The sequence below is a fragment of the Monopterus albus genome, unplaced genomic scaffold, assembly GCF_001952655.1.
Source record: "Monopterus albus unplaced genomic scaffold, M_albus_1.0 scaffold260.1, whole genome shotgun sequence".
Taxonomy (NCBI): domain Eukaryota; kingdom Metazoa; phylum Chordata; class Actinopteri; order Synbranchiformes; family Synbranchidae; genus Monopterus; species Monopterus albus.
In genome coordinates this window covers 1,154,710-1,166,941 of record NW_018128140.1, presented here as the reverse complement: position 1 = coordinate 1,166,941, position 12,232 = coordinate 1,154,710, and the positions used below count along the sequence as shown (strand labels likewise).

Here is a 12,232-nt window from a genome sequence, read left to right as displayed (position 1 = left end):
GGGTGACCGAGCTCCTCACCCTATCTCTAAGGGTGCGCCCGGCCGCCCTGCGGAGAAAGCTCATTTCGGCCGCCTGTATCTGGGATCTTGCCCTTTCGGTCATGACCCAAAGTTCATGACCATAGGTGAGAGTCGGAACGTAGATTGACCAGTAAATCGAGAGCTTCGCCTTACAGCTCAGCTCCTTCTTCACCACGACGGACCGGTACATCGACCGCATTACTGCAGAAGCTGCACCGATCCGCCTGTCAATCTCCCGTTCCATCCTTCCCTCACTCGTGAACAAGACCCCAAGATACTTGAACTCCTCCACTTGAGGCAGGAGCTCTCCACCATCCTGAAGGGAACACGCCACCCTTTTCCAACTGAGAACCATGGCCTCGGACTTGGAGGTGCTGATTCTCATCCCAGTCGCTTCACACTTTGCTGCAAACCGCCCCAGTGCACGGTGGAGGTCCTGGCTTGAAGGAGCCAACAGGACAACGTCATCTGCAAAAAGCAGAGACGAGATCCTGTGGTCCCCAAACCGGACTCCCTCCGGCCCCTGGCTGCACCTAGAAATTCTGCCTATAAAAATAATGAACAGAACCGGTGACAAAGGGCAGCCCTGCCGGAGTCCAACATGCACTGGAAACAAGTCTGACTTACTGCCGGCGATGCGAACCAAGCTCCTGCTCTTGTCGTACAGGGACTGGACGGCCCTTAGCAATTCTGATAGTAGTACTTTTACTTAAGGATGTAAATACTTCCTGTACTACTGGTGCCAACATGCAAACTTATATACTTTAGTTATACAACATGTTTATAATTGTATTTATTCTTCAGGGTCAATCTATTGCTACAGTCCAGCTCAGTCTACTTTTCCAGTCACTTGCAATAAAATAAAAGACCCTTTTGTTTTCTTTCTTTCGAGGGTCATTGTAGCTGATAATAGTACTAGTAACTGTGTAATACTGTGAAACTGTATTTTCTGCCACAGTTATAATACCTTGAAATTCTCATATCGTTAGTCAAACACACGGGGTTTGTTTTTGAATCTGTCCTCTTTTACAGTCTGTAGCTCATCATGTGATGTAACGCATTTCTGTTACTGGTTAACACAGCAAGGAAAAGGGAGTGCTTTCTTTGGTGCAAGACATCTCCTTGCTAACATAAACTTGGCAGCATCTGAGACTGAGATTGTATAGGGTCTGAATCGTGACCAAAAAAACTATGACTCGTGCAGCCCTAGTAATATGTTAACATTTTGTGTCTTGATTGTGTTACTGTATGTGTGCTCAGACGGACATAGAGATCTCTAAGGAGGAGGACTTTGCCAGGATCCTGCAGATGGAGGAAGAGTACATACAGCAGATCTGTGAGGACATCATCCGCCTCAAGCCCGACCTGATCTTCACTGAAAAGGGCATCTCTGGTACCTTGCACACCTCACTTGTCTGTCACCTGTTCATGTACAGCCGTGTTTTACCTGAGACAGGCTAGGACTTGATGATACTGTCATATTTGTTGCGTAGCTCAGGGTTCATGCTGCACTCTGGATCACTCATGTTGTTTTTACGTTAACAAACCAAGATGGAAACTAATTCAGTCCCATGTTGAAACTTGGAAAGACCAACCCAATCAAACAAATGTAACACAAAGTGAATGCCACTTTAGATGCTCCTGACTCAGGAGACCACTGCAGATCCAGTGCCTCATGGACACACCGTTACTGAGGCACACCTGGGTGTCAAGTGTGTCTGCATGTGAACGTCACTTCTTCAGTGTCATTTGTTGCTAAGGTTTGTAGAAATCCAGCTCCTACACTCCTGTGTTCTGTCTCAGATCTGGCTCAGCACTACCTGGTGAAGGCCAACATCACCGCTATCCGCCGTGTGAGGAAAACTGACAACAACCGCATTGCCAGGTACACTGACCTGACTGTTCTTTCCCAGTAACTCTGGCACTTCTCTGATTTTTAGGTGTATTTACCCTTTAAACAATCGCTGCTTGTTTGACACGGTGCAGGCGTGACGTAGTTCTGCATCACTGAGCTACGTCACGCCTGAGCGTTTTTTTTAGCAGACTGATACCTTCCAGAGGCCATTGAGTGTCTGCACTCAGTGACATACTCAAGGGTTTAAAGGATGCAGCTGCTGATTCTGTGTGCGTTTATTCCCCAACACCCCCCGTCCAGAGACCAGCTGCACCAGTGAACGTGGTGTCCTCACTGTCATGTGTGAGTCCAGACCCTGGTCCAGCTCATTGCTCTGTGCCGTAGACCTCTACTGTTGTCCACCAGCTGTTAAACCCCCCCAGTGAGACACACCGCTGCACTGAGGGGCAGGTTTCCTCCTCAGAGAACACGGGAGGCCGTCTGTTTCCAACAAACGGCTCCACAGGCTGAGAACCGTGTCGCTGTGCACAGAGTCTGAAGGAGGAGTCACTGCTCCACTGGCTTCTCATACTGCACAGAGCAGTGTTTCTCTGTTGTCAGTGATAATGGAGTTGATGGGGTTGGTTTGGGGAGAATGTAGCAATAGAGAAAACTGTTTTCTGATTAAACTCCCCAGTTTTAAGTATCAATAAAAATGTGTACTTTGTGTATTATATTTTCTTGCCAGTTGTTCCTACAGTGCGAAGACTGACTTGACAAACATGTTTAACTGACTGAATCACATTTGCCTGCCAGGCTCAAAAGGCCATGTCTCTCACTGCTATACCAGTTAGTTGGACACATAGTTGGACAGTATGGCCGGCATGATTGAACATTTCGTACTTCGTAGTATTTCCATAACTGTACGTATGGTTTCTCGAATAGTGTCACTTTAGGCTTGGTTCAGATAGTGATCTCTGTGTCCTTCAGGGCGTGCGGGGCTCGTATTGTCAGTCGGACTGATGAGCTGCGAGAGGAAGACGTTGGTACACAGGCAGGGCTGTTTGAGGTGAAGAAGATCGGTGATGAGTATTTCACCTTTGTCACCGAATGTAAAGACCCTAAAGCCTGCACCATCCTGCTAAGAGGGGCCAGCAAGGAGATCCTGGCTGTAAGAGAAACCACGTTATTTTAAAAGCTTTGTTTTCACAATTTTTCACCTTAACAAATGAAGGGGCAAAATGTAAACCTGGTTCTGGTCTGTAGGAGGTGGAGAGGAACCTGCAGGATGCCATGCAGGTGTGTCGTAATGTGCTGATGGACCCCTTCCTCTTGCCGGGTGGTGGCGCCGTGGAGATGGCAGTGTCAAAGTGTTTGATGGAGCGTTCCCGTGCTCTGACCGGCATCGAACAGTGGCCGTACCGTGCTGTGGCCCAGGCTCTGGAGGTCATCCCCCGAACCCTGATCCAGAACTGTGGAGCCTCCACCATACGAGTACTCACCTCACTGAGGGTATGAAAATTTATTTATACTGCACTAACCTTGTAACTCAGTATCTTTATAAGTGTCAGCTAATTTATTTATACTGTCAGTGATTTTCTTCATAAACATCAATAACTTTACTATGTACAACCATCAGACAGAGAATAATAGACCATAATATCAGTGGCTTTTCTAACTTGCTAGGTCAGAGTGCTCATGTAACAGAGCTTTGAGAGTGAGAACTTTGATTTCAGTGTTAATGCTGAACTGATCAGGTGGTTTGTGTTGAACTGATCCAAAGTTTTTTGTGGTAATTCTGATGTTTTGACTGGATTGAACTGATCCAGATGTTGTGTTAATGTTTCATTTCCGTGTCTGCAGGCCAAACACACGCAGGATAACAGTGTGTGCTGGGGTGTAGACGGAGAGACTGGCTGTCTCTCTGACATGTCATCTCTGGGCATCTGGGAGCCTCTTGCTGTTAAAGCTCAGACCTACAAGACCGCTGTGGAGGTCAGGACCAGGACCACACTCTGATGCAGGGCTCTGTGAGATGTGGATTCACTTCAACTTGTCTCTCTCTGTTTTTCAGACGGCCATCTTGTTGCTGCGTATCGATGACATTGTCTCTGGTCACAAGAAGAAGAACAAAGAGGAGCCGATGGGAGGACAGGGAGCTGAGTAGATCCACATGGGTCCATGTTCATCCACATCAGCAACAGTGTCACTGTGTGTGTGTTTGTGTGTGTGTGTGTGTGTTGGGGGACCAGATGGCTCACTGAAACTTAATAAAAACAGTCAGTAAAGTTAAAGTTAGAAGCTGGTCTCTGATGTCCTTATATGGTTGACACCTGTCAGACTCCCCTGCGCCTGACTTGTCCCCTTGAGTGGTTTGACTCTTTACTACGTGGGGTCTGAATGATCCTGTGACCGCAGTGGGCACCGTTGTAAAAGACTTTATTAACATCAGTGGGATTTTCCCTGGATAAATATTGGTTAAATACAAATTTAATAAAAGATTATTTAGCATAAATACTTTCTTACTGAAGTGTTAGTGTGTTGGCAAGTCTCAAGGATGAAAACTTGATTTTATTCACTGATCTTTGATCATTAAACCAAAAGGAAACATCAGACCTCTTTAGACAAATCTGAATAAGTACAATTAATATAATTCCTCAGACAACACTGAGACAAAATGTGGAGCAGATCTTTAGCTGAAAACTAACCATTCTAAGATAAAAATAATACAAATGTATAAATGAAGATGGGAGTACTTCTACTTGTGACTATTTCATTGCTGCCACTGCATACTTGCACTCCTTTACGTTCAGAGGAAAGTATTGTAGTTTTTACTGCACTACATTTACAGTATCTCACTAGTTCCTGGTTACTTTTTAGATAAAGGAACAAAATACAAAATTGATGAGTTTATAAAATATAATTGATTACTGATTAAACTACTTAGTAAATACGAGTATGTTTTTAAATCAATAAATAAAGCAAAAGGTGGTAAAAGTAGCTTCTCAGCTGCAACGTTAAAATGCTTCTTTAACACAACTAACTGTGTAATAATGATACAGCAGTCACAGAGTAGTGTTGATACTCCAGTACCGTTTCTGGGTTTAGGCAGGACTTGTAATGCAGTATTTTACACAGTTTTTTGGTATTGAAGTAAAGGAGCTAAATACTTAAAACAATGACAGTAAAACGCAAGTAACACGTTCCTCTTTTACTTGTTATTCACCAAATATCGATTTTTGTGAGTTGACTTAATAGTTTTTCATACAAGGTTGTTTATTTAATAATTGTAAACGTTATTTTGTGATTCTCTTTTATATTTTTAATCCACCTGTTGTAAATTGAGGAGTTCAAAGAAAAAGATCGAGCACGGGGGCGGGGCTGGTGTATGGTCAACTGACATGAAGGGGTCATGTGACTCGCTCACAGTAAACATGGCTGCGGAGAAGAAGAGCAGCTGCAGGGTTTTTACTTTGACTTTTCAGGTTTTCGTTTTGGGTTTGTCTCAAAGCTTTTACATCGGGGGAGAAGTTAATAAAAGACAGGTGAGAAAACAAATTGCAGCCTGAAAATGTTTCTAAAGACCGAGATAAACACCGAGAAGGGGAGAAAAATCAAATCAGAATTACAAGGAAGTCAAAGTGTTTCGGATGTTGGTTTATTTCACTGTTTGTGTTCAACTTAATGTATTTTTTAAGCTAAATTTCGTGAGGAGTTCAGTTCACAGCTTTGGATTTCAGATAAATGGTCTGCACCTCCTTGAAAAGAACGTATTCATTTAATTCTGGTTTGTTCTCGTGCTTTTTGGCTTCCAGTGAGTGAGTTGACCTTTATCATGGTGTGCCTCATTTTTATATTTTTATTTAAAAAATGAACAACCATGGTTTAGTTTAATATGTGTTAGGAACATCGAGGAGGTTCCCACCATGATTCAGCTCTTCAACGAATATATCTTTTTCCATTTGAAGAGTTTTAACTCTTCAGTAACGCATGCTGGGAAGTCTGCTAGTTTCGTTTCCTTAAAACTTCATTTAATGAGTTGAGGGAACTCGAAACAGTTTGTTCATTCAACTCATCACTTCAAGTTAAAATACCTCAAGTCAGAACAAGTCATGTTTGTAAGTTAGAAGTGGTCTAAAAGTTTAAAACTACACTTCCTACAGTAAGTTGAATTAACTTGAAATTACCAAAACTTGCATATTTATGTTAAGCTATCAAGGAAACGCTAATTGATTTCCCTATTTTTTTTCCCTACATTCCTGTATAGTGTTTAACAGTGTTCTTTAATTTACGTGTTTTTCTTAGTTTTGTTCTGAAAAATAAGAAACAAATGTGCCATGTAGACATATTGATATGACCTGGCTCTTGCATAAATAAAATGATTAAGAAGACAAATGGGAGGTTAATATATTTTTAATGGAACTCCACAAAGATAAAAGCAGTTTGTGATCAGATTTTCTTCCTTTTCTGTCTGTAAACAACCTGCTGATCAATCAAACTATCAGGTAGGGCTTGTAGTGGCTAATCCAGCTAACTTTAGGCTCAGCTCAGGTTTTCCAGTACCACAGAGCTGGCTCACTTTTAATTAGGCTCGATCGCCAGGGTACCTTATGCTGCATGTTAACCAGTCAACAGCCTGAGCACCGACCAATCGGATCACTGGAAACACAGCGATTGTTCGTACTGGGTCCTGACTGGGTGAGAGTCTACATGATGAGTATTAAATAGATATTTCTACAGAGCAGTCGTATTGTTGTGCTGTTTCAGGCTTTCTGGATTTCTAACAAACTGAGGGAGTCTAGCCTTCATGATTATCAGCACTGTGTTTTAAACGCACAAAGATCATTTGATTATGGACTGAATTCAAGACGCTGCAGCTCAGAATCACATTAGGACACTGTGATAATGGTCTTTTATTAGATCAATAAGCCATACTCTGTTAAAATGTCCCCTGATTATAAATGAACATGTGGCCTGAGGTGTAGTTCCTCCCTGGTGTCCTCTCCTCTCCGCTCTGGCAGCACAAACCGCTGGGTTTTTTGACAACAGCTTCTTCATCATCAGACAAAGGAGAAAACAATACTCACTGAATAAGACCATTAAAATAATACTGCACTAATGTGCTGTGTCTTCTTAAGCTTTCCTTAATATTTGAACATCATTCCTAGAGTTTCTATAGCTTCTTATTCTGTTCTAGTTTTGTGACTGTTCACAGTTCACCAGCCGTAACATCACTTCCTGCTCTGGCTATAAATGAGCTTCCCTGTAGGCATCACTGCTCCGTCTCTTATTTTCAGTGGCTGACTTCACTCATGCTGCTGTTGCTTCTAATTAACAACTCTGCCTCTTTCACATGAATGCGCTTGTAGCCTGATAAGAAAACCCAGATTTAACAGAGCCAGGTGATGACCGGCTTTGTGGTCCCGATTATCCAGGATGGCCAATGTTGCACTCAGTGAAGCGGGGTAACCCCACGACGGCCAGAATAATTTGAACTCACTTTGTGGTGCAGGCTACTGATCAATCACTGTCAGCCTTTGATCAATGATTGTTTATCCCTCAGTTGTTTGTAGAGTTAAACCCTGGGTCTACGTCAGTGCCTCCTGGTGGAGACCTGCTGCATGTGAGAGCCGTGGGAAACAACGACACACTGCACTTCCTGTTCTGTAGCCAGGGGGCGCCGACGCTGCTTCTCATCCACACCAACTCTTCTTCTTCTGATATTAAGGTCTGGTTTCATTGTGATGTCTTAAAGAGTTTTCATGTTGTATAGTGTAACAAACACACAGGTAGATGCTTTGTGCCTGAATCTGAATATGAATGATATAAAAGCCTTGCCTTGTTTCTGTCATCACTCACTGTGAGCATCACTACAGCCGACCACAGCTGCTGTCACTGACCCATGCTTATGCTGATTTTGTCATGAACTCATGACTTTATTTGCTGTTTAGTAGCAGTGTTGAAAAGCCATCATCAGGTTTCATCCTCTCACTTAGGAAAATGTGCAAATGGCAGTGACTGTATGGTGAATCCAGTTGCTTTTTTTCATTTGTTTTTATTCATTTTAACACTGCTCTGATTTAACACATCTAGTACCTAATTAAAACAAAAACTAAAGAACAACACAAAAATCTCCGTATACCTTCGTAATCTCTGACACGCTCTAAAATGCTACACCCTTCATATATCTCATAAAATTGTGCCAGATCTGGCTGTTCTAATTTTGAGCCTCTGGCAGTCTGTCTTTAGTTTAACCCACTTTGTACACTGTCTTTGTGGGCTTTTCCAGTTCTGTAAAATAAACCCATAAATGCCAGCTCAAACTCAGCTTTAGTGAGTCCCAGTCCCAGAGAGATTTATCCCCCAACAGACACAGTTGCATTTTTGTCCATTTTGTTAAGTACGCATGTAAAAGCGAATGCATTCCACCTGTTCTTCAGCCCATTTCTGAAGCCTCCAAAGTTCAGATCTTGTTCATTCTGTTCCAGGTTTTGTCACTGAGCTCATAGTCAGTGATGGTGTTACACTGATGATGTTCCTAATATTCTAACCACTTGATGTGTAAACGTGGAGGGCAGAAAATGATAGTTTTCTCTCTCAGGTGGATTGGCCCCTGTTTTTGGCTCGCAACACCAGCGGTAGCCTGAAGGTCGAGCCAGAGAGCAGCACCCTGTATAGTACCGCTGTCGTCTTCAGCCGGGTCAGAAACATCCACCTTAACTCATCAGTATATCCATCTTAAACCCACTGGCATCAGTCTGTGTACTTTAACTCATCAGTCTGTTCTCCCGCTCTTCACCTCCTCCGCGGGACAAATTGTATTTCAGCTGCTGGAGTACGATGACGCTAATGACACTGCTGATCCGAACTCAGACTTTTTTCCTCCGTATGAGCTGCAGGACTTTACCTGGTCTCGTCTCAAACTGTCGGGTCCTGTGGCTGTGCTCTGTGGTGCTGCCGCAACCTTCGCCAATGGATCACTCTGCCTTCAGGTCAGAGCTCAAATTACAACTACAGCCTTAGGTTGTAATAGTGATATGGGAGTTATGACCTCTGATGTGACTGTGTTTATACAACATAAAAACTTCATGAAGGTGTACAAAGTTGGTTTGTGTGTTGATGACATCATCAGTAGAGGACCAGTGACTAACATTAAATTTTTTTCTTTCAGCTGTCAGTGTTCGAGTCTGAGGGGCGTGGCCAGTCTTTGCCTCACCTCCTGCACTCAGCTAACTCATCACAGTTGGGAGTATGGCTCGATGGTGTGTTGCCACGGGCGACTCGTTCTAGGTTCCTATTGGAGTTGCAGGCAGTGGGCGGGGCTTACCCTCTAACCAGAGTGGACACTAGTCGATCGATTGATGATGAGTTCACACCATCTATATTCAAGGTGATCAATAATCTTTCTGTGAGTGACCTCTGTATTAACCTCTCCTTCCTCTTGACCTTGGCAAAGAGGCAAAACAGCTGTGAGATGGTACTTGGCATCGTGGCCACCATTTTGCATGGGAGACGCCAGTGGCAACAGCACAAATAACTTGGTTGACACAGTGCCGGACACATGTGTCCGAGAATTGAATTCCAAGTGGCATAAGAGAAAGTGGCATCGTGGCCACCAATTGAATTCCAAGTGGCATAAGAGAAAATAGTGTTTGGCGCTCAACTGTAGCATCTTTGTGTAAGTAAACAGCTTGTAAACAGTAATTTTATGGTCCTGACTATACACTTAGAGCTAACTACTGGTGGTATTTTCCCACCCATGGCTGCGTGTAAAAGTCTGTTCGGTGTGGCGGTCTTCTCGCTCTCACACTGCAGGTCGCAACTTCTGGTAACAACAACATTACCCATAAGGCCATGCATCATCAGGGGAAGGCCTGGCCTGTAACAGCAGTCTCCATTTGCAAACAAAAGCTGCTTTGGGGACTTTCTCTGCCATAGTTCACTAGCTTTAGCTAAGAAAACTGAGCAGTAATAGGTCTGTCTGCAACTGCAATGCTTTGTGGGAGACTCTTGGCTCATGCATTGAGTGCATGGAGAGTGTGCAAGTAGGAAGTAGCTTGACAGGCAGGTAGGCCGTCCAGTGGTTTTGCCTGGGATGAGTAAAACTATTGGTCAGGCTTTTTTCAGCCCTGCTGCTGCCATGGATGGCAGATTTGTTTTATGCATTTAATATATTCATAGCCATCGGGATGAAATGTAACAAAAAATGCTTCTGGAAGGAATCGCCAACCCTACCTTTAAAATTGAAATGGCCACACAGTCTATATGTTGAATGAATAAATAAATGCATAAAGCCCAGTAGGCTACTGCCTTTTATGGGTAGGTGCATAATCTCAAAAATACATCACTAATGGATGAAAATGCTTTTAGAGAAATCAGAAAGACAAACACAAAATCACACACACAAATATCACTCTTTGATATGTTCTTTGCCTCTGACCTCTGCTAATATCGCTCTCCTTCCTCTTGACCTTCAACCTCACAGGTGTCTCAGTGGGTATCATCCCTGAATGGGAGTTCTGAAGTTCTGGGTTTTGTTCAGTGGAAGCCAGTGGCATACAGTCAGTCTAATCCGACTCTGGAGGACGCCACACCGTGCAGTCACACCAACCCACGGCTTCAGAAGGGCGAGATGATCATGGCATCATCTAGTCTGATCCACGCATTTTACACGGAACCAGAAACCTTTGGACTCAACGTGAGCTTCGGCCTTGCAGGGGACCCGTTCTATAACAGCACCAAGTTCCTGGGCTGGTCGGTAGCCAGGTTTACTTTAACAATTCTGATGATTAGTATCAAACTGTGGATTTATCTCCTTTTCGTGTCCTTCCTCTCTCCTTCAGGACCATGTTGGTAGGCATCGGCTCACCTCCTGTAGACTTGTTCTCTCCGTTGGTCATCGCTGTCATGGCGGTTGGTCTGGGAACCCCCATGATCCTCTTGTTGCTGGGTGTAATCTGGGTCAGTGTTCATAAGCGGGGGACGGACTCCACCACCGTCTACCAGCCAATCAACTAATCGGTGGGTCCCAGCCAGCAAGAGGCAGACAGTTTTTTGTTGACTGACAGATGGCATCACTCCTGAAGACCCACCTCTGACAGGCCAGTCAGCCAATCAGGACCAAGAAGACCTTTTAAATTTTTAACATTCTTGACCTGTTTTTAATGGTGAAGAAAACTCTACCCTATAAATTCTGTGGTGAAGCCAATTGGTTTTGGCTAATAAAAAATAGAATTGTATTACATTTATCATTAAAAGGTGGACTGCAAATGGTTTACACACCCACGTCTGACAGTCCAGTCAGAAGGGCAGGACAGTCAGGAGAGCTGAGGGGAGTGTGTTTGTTTATATATATATATATCTGATTGAAACGAACTATTAATTTCTTGTGTACAATACTGTAAAACAGCGAAAACAGAGGCCAAGATGACTGTTCAGACTCAATTTCTGTTTTCTAATCAGTTTATTTTGTCAGAAACTGCACAGAAAATCACCTCCCTGAAAACTAAGACCAAACAATTGTACAGTCAATACCTAAAACTAAGAATAAAATGAACTGAAAGACACGCAGACATTTGACTGTCGGCTGTTGAATGAAATATTTTTAACCAACAAATTAAGAAAAATTCACATATTCATCTGCTGGTTGACTGAACTTCCTGTCAGACCTGTTACGGCCAATCGGAGAAGGTGTAGATAATGACATTTCGGATTCACAAACTGTGGAGAACATTTTTTCTGTTTCTTGAATCATGACCAACATCTGAGAGAATTAAAATGTTTAATTCTTGATAAAGAGATGACAGCTCAGACTCCAGACCCCCAGTGGTTTCTGTCCTGCCTTTGTGTCGTCCCTTGTCATGTGTCAAAGTTTGTTAAAGTTATGAATTAAAAAAAAAAAAAAAAAGTTTGTCCAGTTCCCTGCAGGTTTCACTTCTGAAGGATCCCTCTCCATCCCAAGTCTGAATCTGTCTAAACTCCACCTGTTGATAAAGTACTGCCACAGGCTGAAAAACCAGTCTCAGTTCTGGTGTCTCTGGTGGACTAGATAGACTCGATCTGGCGGCGGACTTTGTCAGAGGCAAGGCGGTCAAGCCAGCGCTGACGCACAACCACCAGGATGGCAAAGACAGCAGTCAGAGCCAACATCGCTGCCTCGAACTTCCAGAAGAGATGTTCCTCCATCATGGCAGAGCGACAGCTGGTAGAAAAGACATTTTATATAACCATAACATCTAACAATTTCTTTTCACATTTATGTCAGGACTGTTGATTAGACTGACTTTAGCTAGGTGTTCCTAATAAACTAACCACAGAATATATAAAACTTGAGATTGTGGCTGTTTGACCTTTTGTACTCTTCTCTGTTTGATTTAT

General features: G+C 43.3%; 3 protein-coding genes across 3 annotated transcripts in view; 2 read left to right on the top strand and 1 right to left on the bottom strand.

Moving 5' to 3' along the window:
• Positions 1 to 4,372, top strand: part of cct3 (chaperonin containing TCP1, subunit 3 (gamma)) — a 14,010-nt gene extending 9,638 nt beyond the window's left edge. The window contains exons 9-14 of the mRNA XM_020621473.1: positions 1,282 to 1,414; positions 1,825 to 1,906; positions 2,846 to 3,026; positions 3,122 to 3,367; positions 3,719 to 3,850; positions 3,930 to 4,372. Of these exons, the coding sequence (XP_020477129.1) occupies positions 1,282 to 1,414; positions 1,825 to 1,906; positions 2,846 to 3,026; positions 3,122 to 3,367; positions 3,719 to 3,850; positions 3,930 to 4,022 (867 nt within the window). The 3' untranslated portion in view covers positions 4,023 to 4,372. The remainder of the gene's footprint in view (positions 1 to 1,281; positions 1,415 to 1,824; positions 1,907 to 2,845; positions 3,027 to 3,121; positions 3,368 to 3,718; positions 3,851 to 3,929) is intronic.
• A 499-nt stretch (positions 4,373 to 4,871) lies between these two features.
• Positions 4,872 to 11,855, top strand: glmp (glycosylated lysosomal membrane protein). The gene is made up of 7 exons (XM_020621489.1): positions 4,872 to 5,400; positions 7,419 to 7,583; positions 8,457 to 8,555; positions 8,683 to 8,847; positions 9,027 to 9,245; positions 10,341 to 10,609; positions 10,699 to 11,855. The coding sequence occupies exons 1-7, from the start codon at positions 5,257 to 5,259 to the stop codon at positions 10,871 to 10,873; spliced, it is 1,236 nt and encodes a 411-aa protein (XP_020477145.1). The 5' UTR covers positions 4,872 to 5,256; the 3' UTR covers positions 10,874 to 11,855.
• The window catches only part of jtb (jumping translocation breakpoint), a 2,737-nt gene continuing 2,246 nt past the window's right edge, over positions 11,742 to 12,232 (bottom strand). The window contains exons 6-7 of the mRNA XM_020621536.1: positions 12,205 to 12,224; positions 11,742 to 12,056 (exon numbers count right to left, since the gene is read on the bottom strand). Coding sequence (XP_020477192.1) covers positions 11,900 to 12,056; positions 12,205 to 12,224 — 177 coding nt within the window. The 3' untranslated portion in view covers positions 11,742 to 11,899. The remainder of the gene's footprint in view (positions 12,057 to 12,204; positions 12,225 to 12,232) is intronic.